Below are 18,138 nucleotides of genomic sequence, written 5' to 3' on the forward strand. Positions count from 1 at the left end.
ACAGAAAAATATAAATATTGTATACATCAATAGGGAGATTGGAAATAGGAAAATGTTTTGTATGGATAAAAAAATTGCATATAAGTTAGAAAAAGAAAAAAATCTTTTTAATGAGACAATGAGAATAAAATTATGCAAAATGAATTTTATCATGAATGAATAGATAAGTACAGTCAAATGAAAATCATCCAAATGGTCTGTGAAGTGACTGGCTTTTAAACAAAAAATAACATGATACTAATAATTAGAACTATGTAGGAATATCCAGTGAGTTCTCATTAAATGGTTCCAATTTATTTGAAGTCCATAATCATTTCTCATTTTTTTTTTAAGAGGAAATGTTCAATATATATATATTTTTTGTAATTATTTATTTATATTAATAAGAAAATTAGTGAAAGGACTTGACCAAACATCCATCCACCATAACTCTTGTCTGTTGCAGTCTTAAGTTCTTAAAAGAACAGCTTTCATCTTGAAGAACTAGAGCTAGAGCGACTATACCGCCGTCGCCTAGCAGGAGATCTGGACCGAGTGCGCCGTCTTGGAGGAGAACGTCGTCTTGGAGGCGGGGGAGGAGACCTGAAATCAGACATTGAGTATATTCAAACAGATATATATATGCCTATTAATGCTAAGATGATAGTTTCGATATACATCCACTCAATTTGCTGGAGAGCAAAATCTACCTCTTGCAAGTGGCCATTTATAATTATAAAAATAGTGAACAAGTAAAAGACATTTACAGTTTCTAGTCTTATTCACTTTTGCATGTTTCCTTTTATTTTTTTAGTGCAAATATTGAAAAAACAATCAATTTACAACAAAAGGCTTTGCCTTGGGTATCGTTGCAGCTCCACTTAGTTAACTTTAATCAGTGTACAAGTAAAACTGATCACTCTCAGAAACTGATGTGTATCACCGAATTGAAACTAATTTGATTATCTGGTCTTTTAAAGTATTACATTTTATACTTGAACATCTAACCAGCATATAAAAGAGGCATTGTAAATTTGCCAATATATTTCTGGCCAAACTAAAAAAGATACTGAAACAAGTTTCTGATTTTAAATTTCATATTAAAACAAAAGGCTCAAAATAATTTGCCCAATGACTAATCCTCAAGCTAACATACCAGAAATTAAAAAAACAGTGCAAAGAGCAATATCTTAATAATACCAGTTATTTCTTTCCCTGGTATCTTTTTCCCCACTTCAAGTCTTTCACACAATTTTTTTTTTTATTATCAACTTGATATCCATTTTTCCATGCTTGCATGGGTGAAATGGCTCTTTTGTAGGAGCAATTGTCTTTACAGATGGATGCCTTTCCTACTATTAATCACTCAACTATGAAATAAAAGTGGAACACAAATTTGGGGCTTTATAATTCCTAGAGAGAACATGCAAGTCTAACGACCAAAGGATTGCAATTATAACCTAGTTGAGTCGCATTTAGCTTCGGTGCTGTTAGATGTTGGTAAGTATTTCTATTATATTTCAATACTATATTAGAATTTTAATCAATTGCTCTTTTGTTAGAGTACAGAAAGTTAGGACTGAACCTGGATAGCTGTGTCTGCTGTCTGATGTTGGCCATCTTCCAGCTTGGTTGAAATCGGCTTGATTTGAAGTTGTTTGTTAAAACCTTAGCAAAGTCTTTTCTGGAAGTAGGAAGTATAGTAACAGAAAGTTAAGAGGTTAGCTAGATGATGCAGTCAACAGGACACCAATGTGTTCAAGACAGTGATAACAGTAAGGCTTCCCTGCACTTTCTCAAGTACTTTTCGAGTGCATTGAATTTCAAGCATTTGCAGTATATCAGCCACCACTTTTAACACTGTACACAACACATCAATAATAATTTAACCACTACGGAATTCAACGGGTAGGTATTCCTCTAGACATGTTAAGCACCAACATGCCTAACTGGCTGCATAAGAGGCCAATACTGAGAAAGCATAGACATTTAAAAACAAGTTCTGTTGACATAATTTTAGTGATATTCAAGCATGATGACCAGTCAGTTGCAATGGAGCCAGCTAAACCCGACCTGACTAATGAAACCTAAGTGAAGATACCAAGGGGAGAAAGAAAAATATGGTCTATAGAATAAAGTGTAAAAAATACAAACCTGCGCCTATCTCTGAATCTCGGAGGAGATGGACGCCATCGTGGAGGTAGTCTACGTATAGGACTACGACGAGGGATCACTCTAGTAGGTCTAGGTGCAAGTACAGCAGCTGCTGTAATTTCTTGGCCATCAATTTGAGCTAAAAACAGAAATAGAAACAAAATCATTATTAAGAAAACACAATTTCAATCAAATAAATTAGTAGCTGACATTTCTTAGTTTATATAAGTTTAAAAATGCTTAACATCCACTTTTCCATGCTTTTATAGGCAAGACAGAATTCTTTGAGGCAGATTTCCTATGGCCACGCATGTTTTAGTATTATTCTTCATATTACTAATATCAATTCAACTCTAAACTTGTAGTAATATTGATAATATAATTAATCTGAATTTGCACTTAATTTCGTTTAAAAATAGTTAAGATGGGACTACAGTTTGAAGTGTCAGATGTTTCTCAACAACTGATTGTAATGAAATCCTGTACTGGTGACTGTGATTGGTTAAAATGCTTCTTTTAATAAGTGCTGTCAATGTGTTACTGCAGTCATCAAACCATCACACCTAAGCCCCATATTGATTGGTCAAAATAGTGTTCATAAGCTTCAACCAGGTGGAGCCTAGCAAAAAGTATTTAAAGGAAAAAATTCAATCATTTCACTTCGGTTATCAAATGTGAACATTAGTTGTTTGTTAATCTACTACATAAACATTTACCTGAAGATTGTTACGAAATATGTAAGCACCTGTAATATGCAATATTGAAAAAATTGTAAAAGTACGAAACATGTGATAATCAAACTATGTTGGAATTTGATTGACAAATATATTTATAAGCAACTTCATAAACCCTGAATGACAAATAGACATATAATTCAGGGTTTGTAAAATTGTGTGTATATATATATATATATATATATCAAGCTGAGTAAAAAGTAAGCAATGGTTTCAAACATGAAATTCATCACAATTTCAACAATGCAGAAATTTTATTCCTCAAAGTAAGTTCCATTACACTCAACACATTTTTGCCAACGAGTTACAGGTTTGTTTATTCCGGTGACATAAAAATCTAGAATTCTGGAGTGGATGAACTCTCTGAACGTACTTTCAGCATCGGTTTGATTTTTGAACTCCTTCTCTCGCAGGAAACCATCAAGGTGCTTGAAAAAGTGATAGTCAGCAGGAGAAAGGTCTTGGGAATAAGCTGGGTGGGGAAGAACTTCATAGCCAAGTTCCCTCAACTTCTGGAGCATCATTAGTGAAACATGTGGTTGAGCATTGTCATGAACAATGATTGGCCCTCTTCTGTTGACCAGTCTGGGATGGAAGAGTAGCAGTTTTTCGTTCATTTTAGCAATTTCATGGCAATATGTTTCTGCAGTAATGGTTTTAAAAGGTTTTAAGAAGTTATAGTAGATGAGTCCAGCAGTACACCACCAAACAGTCACCATAACCTTTGAAGAGCTCTGGTTTAGGGAAGGTTTTCGGTGCTTCATTTTGGTCCAACCACTGCAAAGAACATTTTTTATTATTGTATAGAATCCACTTTTCATTGCAAGTTACAATACAGTTGGATTGATCTGGTTACAGAGAAGAAGCGACAAGCAAATTTCATATCTGTGCATTATCTAATTTTCATTGAAATCATGTAGTACCCATTTGTCGAGCTTTTTTGATTTTCCGATTGCATGCAAATGGTTACAGGCAGTTTTTTTGCTAACCTGAAGTTCTTTTGCCAGTTCTCAAGTGGTTTTACGTGGATATTTCTCAATGATGGTCTTTAATTGACCGTCATTGATGACAGATGGGCATCCATTATGCTTTCCAAGGCTCAGGTTTCCACTGCGAAATCATTTAAACCATTTTTGAGCTGACCACTCACTGGTCATTTCCTCACCAAACGTTTTGTTAATATCGCAGTTACAGCTACTTTACGTCCTTTTTTGAAGGAATATTGCACTTTGACAGTTCCATTTCAGATGATTGTAACAATGATGAAAAAATGTCAATGTTAATTTATTGATGTATTTGGGCAAGTCTATGTTTGTATTATCAGACAATTGCAAAAGAATGTTTAAAAAATATCCAAAATTTTGCAAAATTCCAGTACAAATTCTTCATGGTTCCAAACGTTGTTTACTTTTTACTCAACCTGATATATAATGGGTTTCTTTCAGTTTCTGCTTATCCATTCACAAGGCTTCGGTTGGCCAAGGTGATGCACAATGGGACTGAAACTAAAACCACATGTCATCAGAATTAAAAGAAATGACTACAGAAATTATTGAAACTTTACTAACTCAAATAGTAATATAAGTGTCTTATAACAGTGAAATCCTGCACCTCTGGGTAAGCAAGAACAAGTGGAGTAGACCTATAAAAGAACACTCAATACATACCACCATCCATGTACTTAATGGCTTTTTCTGCTTCAGCTGCATTTTCATATTCAACATATGCAAAACCACGAGAAAAATTTGGATGAATCCGATCTGTAGGCATCTCTATATGTCTTATACTACCATATACAGAGAAAATTTCCATAATATGATCCTTGGAGACATTACGAGTTAATTTGCCAATATGTACTTTAGCAGTTTTGGGAGTGGGGCTACGTTGTTTTTTCCTTCTTGGAGATCTGAAAGATAAAATTAAAAGCACAAATGGGTGTTATATGATAGTCAAAGAGGTATTGAGTTCAAAGAACTAGCAATGTATTTCTACGTAAAAGTTTGAAGGACAAATAAGTAAATAAATAAAGGATAAAGGAAAAATTATTTAAACAGCTCAAAATTTGGTAAGACTAATAAATTTTACAGTTACTTTTATTCTCTCATATATATATATATATATATAAGCAGATTCACATTTTTTTAACTTATATCTTGTAGGGTTTAACTACATTGTTTTTTTTATATCCTTGGCTTAAGTTTGTCTTTCATCTTTCTCCGATAACAGTACTATACTAATGTTGATTCATAACATACAAATCCATAGCCTTTTACCAATTTGGAAAATTAATAGATCAAAGATTCTGAAAAATATATTTTCATATATTTCATATACTTTAGAAGTAATAGAAAAGTTAGTCATGGAAATCCGTTAAAAATATTAAATCAAATTTACTTCAGAAACTAGCTATGACATTTTAGTTTTAAATAAATAACAACATAGAAATGTATCTATATAAAAGAAAATTATTTTAACATGCAGGGAAGACTATTGTTATGTGTTTATTAATCCCTTCTTACATTAGGAAATGAATTCAAACAGATAAGTTTAGTGCAGTTAATGTTTAAATTTGAATAGTTACAGGATACAAATTGGCAATTACACAAACACACATACAGAAGTGTCTCAGAGAGATGTAGTGTTCATAGTGTTAGAAATTTAGTACATGGTAGTTCAGTAATCATTTTATATCATGCTATTATTAGCATTCTCAGAAGTAAATACTATTTTTCAAAATTTATCACACACACAAAGTTACCATATATATTATTCTAACTATAAACCAATATTATGAATAAGTTAAAGTGACATGAAGTGCTGAAATGCAATAAATATTATTTAAAAGTAATTATTTCCTAAGATATTAATTATTAACTACTGACAGATATAGTGTTGTAAACTAAATGAAAATCATTCTTACAAAGATTTATGTCTGTTGCTGGCACCTCGTCCAACTGCTGAAGAACGACTATGTGAAGATCTGCTGGAACTTGAGCTAGAGGAACGAGAGGTGCTCACACTGCTGCTACTGCTGCTGCTGCTGCTGCCAGATGAACTCGATCCACTGGAAGATGATGATGAGCGTGACCTGCTACGAGATGAACTACTACTTCCACTGAAAAAGACACAAGCAAATGTTGTTATGATTATTATTACTATTAAATCATTGTTGTTGTTGTTACTATTATCATTATTAAGTTGGCAAGCTGGCAGAATTGTTAGCACACCAGACAAAATGCTTAGCAGTAGTTTGTCTGTCTTTATGTTCCGAGTTCAAATGCTACCCGAGTTGACTTGCTTTTCATCCTTTCAGGGTTGATAAAATAATAAATTGAATACTAGAGTTGAAGTAATTGATGTGTCCCATCCACCTAAATTGCTGGCCTTGTATCAAAATTTGAAATCACTATTATTTGGTTTCAAATGCAGCCAAGGTCAACTTTGCCTCTCATCATTTCAGGGTCAATAATGTAAGTACCAGTTGACCACTGGGTCAATATAATTGACTAGCCCCTGCTCTCCCAAAATTTCAGGCCTTGTGCCTATAGTAGAAAGGATTATTACTATTATTATTACACCCATAGATGCAAGGGTGGCTGTGTGGCAAGAAGTTTGCTTCCCAACTACATAGTTCTGGGTTCAGTCCCACTGCATGGCACTTGGAGCAAGTGTCTTCTACTATAGCCTAGGGCCAACCAAAGCCTTGTGAGTGGATTTAGTAGATGGAAACTGAGAGAAGCCCATCATATATATATGTGTGTGTGTGTGTGTGTGTGTGTGTCTTTGTGTCTGCTCTCCACCATTGCCCGAGAACTGGCTTGTTTAGGCCCCCAGCAAAAGAGACTGATAGAATAAGTATTAAGCTTTAAAAAAAGTATTGGGGTTGATTCATTCAACTAAATTTCAAAGTGGGGTCACAGCATGGCCACAGTCTATTGACTGAAACAAATAAAAGATACTCTCACTCTGTCTCTTGCATCTGAGAAGCTCAGCAAAAAAGGCTCAATACGTTTTAAACCACTTAAAATGATTATGCCAAATAAAAGTTTCAAAACTTTTGTCAGATATTGTCTACGGCATTCTACCCCCCACCCCCACCCCAAAAAAAAAAGAGTATTGAAAAGCTATCAGTGTCTCCTCTAATTAGGGGAAAAAAATCAACTGCCCATTTTTCTGTAGTCTGCATCATTTTTACTGTAAATGCCACCTCATGTAAAAGCATATTTTATAAATATCAACACAGGTAAAACTCATGCTGAAGGAGGCAGGAGTGGTAGGAAACAGTCAAAACAGCCATAAAGGCACAAGGGTTATTATGCATGTCATCTGCTTAGAGAATGACAGTTTCAAAAGTGAAAACAATGCAGGTACTTTCAGTAAGATTTCCTACCAGTGCAACCAACAATTCCTTCACTGGCATGATCTAGAAATAAAGGTGCTTTTGTAGCAATAAAGACAATACCAAAAGCAGTAACAATGGGGGAAGGACTCAAACCAGCATTACCAACATGTCTAGCAAGTGATAATAGTAACAACATTATGACAAGATCTACAAGCAGAAACAACATTGCCATTAGCACCACAGCCAGCGACTATTCCAATGTGGCTATAGGACAGCTTTTTTTGCAGTTGCACCACGGCCAATAGAATATTCAAGAGTTATTAAGTGAAGCCAAGAAGCTGGAGATAATGAAGAATACTGTCTATGTCCTGATCAAAGAAGGATAAATGAATTTCCTCTGATGTCTATAAGCTTTCTTTAGAGCCAGTTAGTGACTAGAATATCTTAAATGCACACTGGGATTGTGTGGGGTTAGCTAATAGGAGACAGCAAAATAAATCTCAGGAAACCTACTCAGACAGTTCCAACTAACAAGCACCAACAGAATTTCTCAAATTAACCAGTGTAGACAAGGAGTATCTGCACCAAGTCATTTAGGTTAGCAGATAGAAATATGAAGGGTGTCCACAATTTCAAACAATCTGTTATATTCACCACAGTTAATGGAAGCTGTGTCGTTCACAGAGAATAACCTCTTCAGTGGTCAGATTAGTTAAGTGGAATTTGACAGGGGTGATCGTCAACAACATGTGGTGGGGTACTCTCAAGAGGATTAAAGTAGAATATATAACATTCAATAATGAACTAATTAATAGAGAGCAAGTGAGCAAATTAGAAAAGGGATTGTGACCAATGTGCTACCTACAAAAATGATTTCCAGTGTTAAACACAATTGTATGACTAGGGCAAAGCATGCACACTAAAGAAACAAAAGCCTTTTGATGGGCCTGCAATGCAGCAACTAAACCACAATTTGGTCTTTGACAGAGCAGAATGGGTGTGTACTGCTTGATTCTAAAAATATGTGCAGCTTTTCAATGGCTGTTCAAAAGCTTTTCAAAGGCTGTTCAAGACAAATAGTAGATGTAAGATATTGCAAAAAGCTGATAAGAGCAGTTGAGGCTTGAATGGTGCAGACAGTTGAGCAAGAACTGGTTTGGATGACCTGCTCTACAAGTAACATCAAGGTAGAAGTCTATCTCATCTGGCAGTAGAATGGGAGCATTCATTTTAGACACAGTGGGTGGTAGTGCTGCTCAAGAAGGAAATGAATAAGGGGATGTTCTAGTTCATAACTCTACTGAATCCAGGTTTTTAATATTTAGGCCACTGGTTAGTAGGTATAGATACTCTTTCTCAAGCAGCTAGTTTGGGCACTTGTCAATTGGAAATATTATCAGGAGCTCACGGCCCTCTATATCAGCAATCTATAAAGAGAACTAGTGATGGCATTCTCAATTTAACTCTGGATATCAACAAAAATGAACTTGCTGATATCTTCAGAAATCCTTGACCTGGCAATAATACAATGGAATATTACCTGTTTGAGACAAAATCTAAATGCAAAATGACAAAACCACACTTCAGTGTCAAAGTATTACTAATTCATGGAGTTTTCTTTAACAGCTGCCATTGCAAGTACGATAGATCCAAGTATCAGCTAAGCATTCAAGAAGATTGCCACACTATCACTTTTTGGTTGGGAAGGGCAAGCAGTGTCCTTCTATCTGGTGGCTATAGAGCAGGGGTGGGGAAACCCCCGCCTGTGGGTGCAATTGCACCCACAAACCCATTTTATTATGCCCACAGGCTGATATAGCCATATGTACAAAATATAGTAAACTTTTCAATCATAAAATTTATACAATATTCGTATGGCTATTTGTGACAGAGGTCGCATTTCCATTATGACTCAAAATGGTCAGACTCAAACAGAAATCATCCGATAATTGCCATTTGAATGGAAATTTTGTTTTCACTATGTAACACGTATTGCTAGGTTTGCACCACCTTCTTGAGACCCAACTACACTCTAGCTGAAAAATATAGAATACCTCATAGGTAACATAAACCTCCTAAATTCAGTAGTAGTGTTAATGAAGATGTTACGCATTAATTTAATGTGTTAAACTTATCTACATTAATGTGTATCGAATTATATATAGATGTATACAAGAGTTACACAGATATAAGACTTAGAACTTGTGATCCACCCACGGACCTTTTTCTTAGGAAATTTATGCCCATTGCACTAAAAAGTTTCCCCCACCTACTATAGAGTAATAAAACGTGGTGCCTCATCAACTTTTTTTGAGTTCCACAAATAGTTTTATATATTTTCAAAAAAATGTTATCAAAAGGAGAGAATATCGAGTATATATATATATAAATATACCTCATTCATTGAGATAAATATATACAGAATTGAGGATGGCTTGGTGTTATGTACCCTGCTTTTTTGCCAGCTGGTTTATATCTTAATGTCGTCACAAGCAGATATAGAAATCCTCTCAACCCTCCCATCTTTGATATGACAGCTGAAAGGAGAGTGAGTTACAACGGAACTCATTCAGTACTTGTTTTATCTAAGCAAACAAGAGCAATGTCAAATGAAGTACTCACTAAAGGACACATGCTGCTCAATCCAGGAATCAAACATAAGACCTAATGATCAGGTGTTCAAATAATAATATATTCATAAGCTAAAAGGACTTTTGAATTACATACATATTTTAAAAGACACAACAAGTGAATTGAAGAATGATAAGTATCAAGTGATCTAATAAATATTATCTGGAAAAATAAATACCTGTAAATTTAAATTACATAGAAGATCAGCAAACAGACAACCCTGAAGTTAGGATAATGACTAAAAAAGGATTAAATTTTAAACTAAAAATCCAACCCAGATTCTGAACAGAACAACCACAAAGAAAATATATCTGAAATGATTGGAATTTTTAAAAAATATATAAAACCTATACATGAAACAGTTATTGAAAAAAACCTCCTGGGCCAAAAGAGGTGAATGTCTATAATTTGGCAAAATGTTTAGTGGAATAATTTCACAAAAAAAGGAAAAAAAAAAAAATTCAAGCTAACTCACCTTGAACTTCCTGAGCTGCCACTACTACTCGTACTACTGGAAGAAACACTGCGTCTTTTTTTGTCACGACCCCGCTCAGTCGTTGCAGCTGCCGTAGTACTCCCAGACCCACCACCACCTCCACCACCGCTGCCGCCACCACCACCTCCTCCTCCTCCTCCACTAGCATTACCACTGCTTGTCTTTTTCTTTTCTCTAGTTAATGTACTTCTTGTCCTGCAAGTATCAAAGAAGTAATTTAGATGACTAAACAAATTAAGGCTGTAAAACATTCTCCAACCATAGCCAAAAATTTTAATATCAATATGTAAACTTACCAATAAGTAATTAACCTATCTAATAAGAAAAACAATTTCTATCCTCTAAGTTTGAAGAGCTTTTTTATCAGAGTGGCATGCATTTAAAACTAAACCAATATAGAGTTAGTACTTATTTTAATTACTTCAGGCAAAACCAATTCTATTTATTATAGTTTTGTGCGGGTGGCACATAAAATACACCATTTTGAGCGTGGCCGTTGCCAGTACCGCCTGACTGGCCTTCGTGTGGGTGACACGTAAAAGCACCCACTACACTCTCTGAGTGGTTGGCGTTAGGAAGGGCATCCAGCTGTAGAAACTCTGCCAAATCAGATTGGAGCCTGGTGTTGCCATCCAGTTTCACCAGTCCTCAGTCAAATCGTCCAACCCATGATAGCATGGAAAGCGGACGTTAAACGATGATGATGATAATGATGATAGTTATGAGGTTAAGATGTTTGCTTTGCAGCTACAAGGTTCTGGGTTCAAAACCCATTAAGTGGCGCACCAAAGCTTTAGGTTGACTAAATGTCATGTAAATAAAATTTAGTTGGCTGAATGTGCAATTGTGTATCAGATGACAAAGAACAATGACAAGTGGCAAAAATTTAAAAAAGGCAGAGTTAGAACAGACTTGTCCAACCAATACCAGCTTAGAAATTGTTGAAAATCCTTTTGATTTAAAGAAGCAAATGCATATAGTTTTTACATTGTGTGTATGTGTATGCCTGTGTTTGTATACATTGATGTGGTATTTGTGTATACCTTGTGGTTTTTATTTAAAGGGATACAAACTCAATACAGTGAATCTAGCTATTCATTAAATATAAGTTGATAAAATAAGTACTAGACTAAAATCACCCAAAAAAGTACCCCATTTTGCAGCAGTCCAATTAGTTAAACCAGTAAAAGTATTAAAAACCAAAAGTTTGAAAATATATGTAATTCCTGGCCCTATCAAATTTAATCAACCCAAATGTAGATCTGATCACAAGATGTCTCAAAATAAGTTATTGATCTTAAATAGTTGAAGACTCTTTTCTAAATCTCTTTGGGTTTCTCTCTCTTTTTCTTTACCATAATACTATCAATTTATAATAGTCAAACATGATAACTAATTCATTCTGCTGGTGGTAACATTAACCTTTTTGATACCAAACAACTTGAGACTGACTCTGATTCCATGATAAAAGTCATCTAAATTAAAATCTCACATCAAAATTTCAAGTTAATTTATGTTCCAATCTTCAACTTAATAATAAAGTTCATCATCATTGTTTAACGTCTGCTTTCCATGCTAGCATGTGTTGGACGATTTCACCGAGGACTGGCAAACCAGATGGCTGCACCAGGCTCCAATCTGATCTGGCAGAGTTTCTACAGCTGGATGCCCTTCCTAACGCCAACCACTCCAAGAGTGTAGTGGGTGCTTTTACGTGCCACCAGCATGAGCGCCAGTCAGGCAGTACTGGCAATGGCCACACTCAAAATGGTGTATTTTACGAGCCACCCGCACAGGAGCCACTCCAGCGGCACTGGCAACGACCTCACTCGAATGATTTTTCACGTGCCAGTAAGGTGACGCTGGTAATGATCACACTCAAATGGTGCTATTTACGTGCCACCAGCACGGAAGCCAGACAGCTGTTCTGGCAATGATCACGCTCGGACAGTACTGTTAGCGCCCCACTTATGTCACAAAATTCTGCAATAATGTCAAAATTAATTGAAACAAAAGCAGTGTATTTTAATGAAAATAGGGTAAGAAAAGGGTTCTTCAACTTCATAAAATTTTGAAACATGTTAGAACACTGCCAACTAAGATAACACTCTTCGTAACAATTGCCCTGAAAAAACGTTTTGGTACTTCTATGTAACTGGTTGGTACTCTACCAATTCTTCACTGACTACTTTTGACAGTAAATGTGTTTCACCTCTGACGCATCAGAGATAGCTAAGTGGGTGACCAATACCATTCCTGTAGGGTATGTTCCTCCTCATCCTTCATAATACCCAGATGTACAAATACTATCCATGACACCTCCCATAACACACAAGATATTATGACCCCTTGTCAAAAGCACTATCAATTTTCCATTTTTTGTACTTGCCACACCTCAACTTAGATTAGTCTGTAATGAGAGCACTTAACAAACCCAATGAATTTGCAACTCACTCATACACAACAAAGCCTCTCAAATACTCTCTCTGCCTTACCAATTTCATCCCCTCATACGAATAGTTGCATAACATGAAAACTTTTCTGATCACTCCACCCTAACAAAGTGAGTGATCTAAGTATCTAGTCCATTAAACTCAAACTGTATGCTGCAGTGCTAGTTCCTATCCTCACTAAACTCTTCTGTGACCGTTCCTCAAAAGAGTACCCAACGTTTCAAAGGTGAAAGAAACAACAATAAACAAGGATCTTTAACTCTTTGAGGTTCTCTTCCATTTTTAGTGACTATCAACAATATCTTATAGAACTAGATTTAATAAGACTTACTCTTTTTACACAAGGAAATAATCATGCAATATAACTTTACTACACATGATCAACTCACAGCTATAGCTCTCAAAGTTGCTCTAAATACTATAGTTCTTGTTAAACAATTTCTAATGACCTCTCATGGTGACCTCACAATATAACTGTTAAATCTTCGTTTCAAACACTAGCCATCTTCTTCAAAGTCATATATATAAGGCTACACCATTGGTTCACAGACATTGTTTCTTCTCTACTATTTAAATCAGTGCTATAATGCCATCTGCTCCTTTGAATAAGTTACCTGCAAACCGCTTCCGCTACGGTTCACTCGATACACTTCCTTTTTCTACCTTGGAGCTGCAACGCTCAAGAATTTTCTCTCTCTCTCTCTCACGTTTTCCCTGAAGAATTTCTAGTTAAGCATTAATTTCATCGCTCTCTCACGTCTAGGAGGCCTAGAAAAGATCAAAGGCGCTGCTCGACCTCTTCTAACTAATAAAACAAAAACATTTGTTGTAAATAGTCGCTTTACATTTGACCTGTGTAATACAACAGTATTATTCCACGAAATAGTTTAATATTCATTTCACTGAAATATGAAATATCAAAGGGTGAAAAACACAAGGTATTACATCCCTTTGTATGTGCCCCCTTTCTCTGAATGTTTTTGTTTAGTCCCAGATCAGACATTGCATCGATCTCGGTCTCAGTCTTTATGGCTAAAATTTGGCTGCTACTTCGTGCAGGTCGAGAGACCACTACTCTATGTCAGTTAATATCAAGTGTAAGAATATTTGAACCGACGAAGGAAACTTCTACGCAGTTGTACAGCTTGCTAGAAATATCAAGCAAAATCTTCAAATTAAAAACCGCCGTTTAAGAATAGGAACACACTGGATAAATGTAGTTGGACAGACTGAAAAAAGTCGTGGCTGGTATAGATCTTTACGATAAGGGTTGACCAGGGGCTCAGTTACAATAATACACTGATTAAGTATAATTATAAAAGGTAAAAATCAGGATATATTTTGAAATTTGGCAGAATTCACTGATTGTGGGCCATAAAAAATACTGAGAACACAACGTAGTGTAATACAAGAGAAACACAGACATTAAAAAACCACTCATACTTTAATCTTTATACTTAATAGAATAATAAATACTAACAACCAAACGCTAAGAGCAGTACATATCCATGGAACCAAACTGATTAAATTTCGTATACGCAACTATAGCAACCGCTGACCCACAGATTTCGACATAAGAACATGAATAGTGAAAAAGGAAGCAAATAAAAGGTCAATGGAGTTTTAAAAGAAGTAAGAGAAGTTGTAGGAAGTTTCCTGAGATGGATTGGCGTCTTCTCCAGGAGAGGGTTTATCTACCGTCTGCATAACGCTGGGAAAACCAAGACTGGACCTACGAATTCTCGTGATTCGTGAAAGAGTTAAATAATATTAAGGTTTATAACATTTCCACATCAGTTCATCTGAATAAAGGGAAAAACTGACTGCATAGTTGGCGGTTGATAGGTAACAAAAATAAAATAAAAGCCGAGTAATTTCTAGATAGACAACGATGCAAATAGCAATAAAAAAAAAAAAGAAACATGAAATGTTTTGACTTGATGGCCATTGTTATTACCGCTTTCTTTTTATTTTTTCAACTTGTCTAACTCCCTGGTCAAATAGCTACACGTACACAACGTCCATTGTTCGTTAATTAAACATGACTTGTACATGCCTGTTTTAGTATTGGAATGTTAAAACGGTAAGCGACAATAAACAACATTTAGGACGAATTATGGCTAAAAAATAATGAATATTAGGAAGAAAAGATACAATTCAAAATCAAAAATGTGTTTACGAAGATGTACTAAGAATAGAAAGAAATAGAAACTAATGAAATTTATTAAATCAATGAGTGTTTCTCTCCTTTTTCTTTTCAGTTTCTTTATTCAAAAATGGCAAATAAAAGGAGATTTTGTGGCTAAAGCTTTACCGGTTTCACGTGTTGTATCCATCTTGTCGGGACTATTAACAGCAAGTAGAAAAGATCACAGAAACAAAGTCAATAGATTTACAAAATTACACATTAAAGGACACATGCATACAACGAAATAAAATACTCGACTATGGAATGTTTTTAAAAGGTTTTGATTTTACGGTAAATAATGGAATTATTGAAAAAAAAGTCCCCAAAAAACTTACATTGTAACAAAAATATTATAAATCCAACGCTTGTTTAATGGTCGTCGTAGAAGTGAGGGGGGGTATTAAAAAGTCAACTTTTGTATGGAGGATTCTGATTGGTGGAAATGCAACGAGGTAACTAAACGAACTAATCAAATTGAATGAAGCATTTATCAAGATAAAGATGGCGGCGTGTGTGAGTGGCAGTTCCTTGGAAGATAAACTTCTTTGGGAAACTGTAACTCAGTTCTTCGAAATGGTGCCTATAAGAAAAATGAAATGGGGTGTAAGTTACTCTTAGATGCAATGCCATCTGTTATTCTACTTCTTTCGCTGTTCATACTTAATAACTGTTCTTTTGTTTCTTCAGAATACATTTATCCTCTTCTTTGGGATATTAAATTATTTTATTGTTTTCTTTCTTCAAGCAGAATCTGTTTACTTAAAAACCATCTCTGCTGACATAATTTAATGTTTTGTTTTGTTGTATTTCATACGTAATTACTAAACAAAACAACGATATATAATTACTTTCATCTCTATAGATGTTTTTGTTTTTAATTTATATTTCACACTTGCAATGAAAAGCTACATAATTATTGCAGTTTGATGTTTTTAAAAAGTGCTTCATTAAAAAAAATAAAAATTATCAATTCGTTGATGCTTCATCTCAATGTTTAATTCTTTTTTTCTTCATTACCTTTCAAATAAATATAACCATTTTCATGTGTACCGAAATTCATTACGATCAAATTATGTAAAAATTTGATTACAAAAATTATCTTTAAAACAAAAATAAATATGACGCCTCATTTCAAATTTATTTGTTAGCGGTCCATCTTTGTATATATATATATATATATATATATATATATATATATATATATATATATATATATATATATATATATGCATACACTAATACGGTGACCTTTTTGAGAAACCGTGATGAAGTGAAATAATAATTACCAAGTGCTAATTAGACGATTCTTTGAATAAAAGAAGATTTATGAATTTGTTGTTGAATTATGATTATTCCATGTATCTATCACAATCTTTAACAAAAATGCTGCATTTCACACTTTATCCATTCAATCTGAAATCGATTCTGTCTATACGGAAATTAACATTGAATGAGAAGAAAAAATGTTTTCGCGATTATAAATTTTACAGCTAGTATATAAAGCAAGTGCCGCTAATGTAAGACTTAGGCCGTTGACGATTATATTTATCTGTTATCTAAAAAATTTGTATTTGGTATCTAAGAAATACATACCAGTAATGTATTGTGTGGTCAAACAATCTACTGCATCCTTTTAAAATCGGTTTTGTGTTTTAAGACGTTACTAAACTGACAAGATTAGTTTAGAAAAAAAAACCCAAAACTGTTTTACTGTATCTTGTATGTTCATTGAATGCTTGTGATCATTTTAAATATATTATGTGAGCTTATTTTATGAAACCAATTATTCCAAGTCAATTTCGCAAAACCCTACAAAAAAGTTTATTTTTTCTTTTTCAGAATTATACTTTTGAAGGATCAGAACTGGGACCAGAAACTCAAAAGAAGGTTTTAAGTGCCACTGTAACCAGTCCTCTTTGTGAAAAATATCCACCCTCTCTTACTTACCAACGTAATTTTGTGAAACATTTCCTTCATAAAGTAAGTAATTTGTTACTAGTAACAGTTTTCTTCTATCCTGCTTAATTATCATTTTTAATTGTCATGATTAATGGCACTTATATCCTGATCATCATAAGTGTCTTTATGTGGTTTTTAATTTTATTTTAGAATCTTGAAATAGTTATATTTTCCATATAGTTTTATTTGATACTGGCACCATAGAGAGGGTAAACACCCAGCATGCAAAGACTGCAACTTGGCTTTAATTCCTGATTATTGCTATATCAATTCACTTATGAACAGATGTCTTCTTGAAGTAATGAGCTTGTCTGAAGCAGGCAATGGAAAACTGTCTAAAGATGTCATCAGTTTACCTTTTGAATGCAATATAATATTCCATACTTGTATACAATATACATAATCTATTTGCTTCAGTATACATATCTGGAAAATACCATACTCGATGACTAGCACCTGCGCCAGTGGAGCCTTAACAGCACTGTCCGAGCGTTTTCATTGCCAGAGCAGCTGTCTGGCTTCCGTGCTAGTGGCCTGTAAATAGCACCATTTGAGCATAATCATTACCAGCGTTACGGAGATGCACTTGCATAGCAAGTGACCTGATGCAGCACAGAATTTTGTCAGTGAACAGGTCGCGGTCTCAAAGCGACGAAAATATTTTGACAAATTAAATTTAAATGTTGAAGTGAATCTAACGAATTTTGTGTGTTATTTTAAATGGCTTATAAACACCTTCCACACTGCAATTACCAGCGTTGCTTTCTAGAAAATCATTCGAGTGAGGTCGTTGCCAGTGCCACTAGACTGGCTCCCGTGCAGGTGGCACGTAAAAGCACCCACTACACTCTCGGAGTGGTTGGCGTTAGGAAGGGCATCCAGCTGTAGAAACTCTGCCAGATCAGATTGGAGCCTGGTGCAGCCTTCTGGCTTGCCAGTCCTCAGTCAAATCGTCCAACCCATGCTAGCATGGAAAGCGGACGTTAAACAATGGTAGTGATGTTATCACTGTCAATTACTAGGTTAGTTTTATAAAAATTATTCAGCTATAAAACTTTTGTGCAAATTTAGGAAGTCTGAGTATGGAGTTCTATGAGGCTGATAGAAAAAGTTCCACCAAGAAGCCGTTAAACATAGTTGATTAACAGTTTCAGAATCCATATTATTTCTATTCTATCTTTTTTTTTTTTTTTTTTTTTTTT

The 18,138-nt window shown here is 34.8% G+C and overlaps 2 protein-coding genes across 3 annotated transcripts in view; one reads left to right on the top strand and one right to left on the bottom strand.

The window, feature by feature from the left end:
- Window positions 1-130: 130 nt before the first annotated feature.
- Window positions 131-15,402, bottom strand: LOC106872740 (RNA-binding protein with serine-rich domain 1-B). Of its 2 annotated transcripts, XM_014919823.2 has the most exons (7): window positions 15,313-15,402; window positions 10,316-10,531; window positions 5,788-5,982; window positions 4,535-4,773; window positions 2,134-2,272; window positions 1,565-1,663; window positions 131-582 (listed from the first exon to the last, which is right to left on the bottom strand). In XM_014919823.2, coding segments are annotated over exons 1-7 (1,002 nt in total). In that variant the 5' UTR covers window positions 15,315-15,402; the 3' UTR covers window positions 131-470. The 2 variants fall into 2 exon arrangements, with proteins under 2 accessions (XP_014775309.1, XP_014775310.1); XM_014919824.2 differs by lacking the exon at window positions 1,565-1,663.
- A 76-nt stretch (window positions 15,403-15,478) lies between these two features.
- The window catches only part of LOC106872731 (protein-lysine N-methyltransferase EEF2KMT), a 13,204-nt gene continuing 10,544 nt past the window's right edge, over window positions 15,479-18,138 (top strand). Inside the window, exons 1-2 of the mRNA XM_014919814.2 lie at window positions 15,479-15,580; window positions 16,817-16,999. Coding sequence (XP_014775300.1) covers window positions 15,479-15,580; window positions 16,817-16,999 — 285 coding nt within the window. The remainder of the gene's footprint in view (window positions 15,581-16,816; window positions 17,000-18,138) is intronic.

Source organism: Octopus bimaculoides, chromosome 2, assembly GCF_001194135.2.
Source record: "Octopus bimaculoides isolate UCB-OBI-ISO-001 chromosome 2, ASM119413v2, whole genome shotgun sequence".
Lineage (NCBI taxonomy): Eukaryota > Metazoa > Mollusca > Cephalopoda > Octopoda > Octopodidae > Octopus > Octopus bimaculoides.

Bases quoted from the DNA above. Each gene is read 5' to 3' on its own strand.
- LOC106872740 (XM_014919823.2), bottom strand. The intron at 2,273-4,534 runs GTATGTATTGAG...TTCTGTTTTTAG, and splicing joins CATTAAGTACATGGATGGTG to CTCAAATTGATGGCCAAGAA. The intron at 1,664-2,133 runs GTTTGTATTTTT...TCCTACTTCCAG, and splicing joins AGATTCAGAGATAGGCGCAG to AAAAGACTTTGCTAAGGTTT.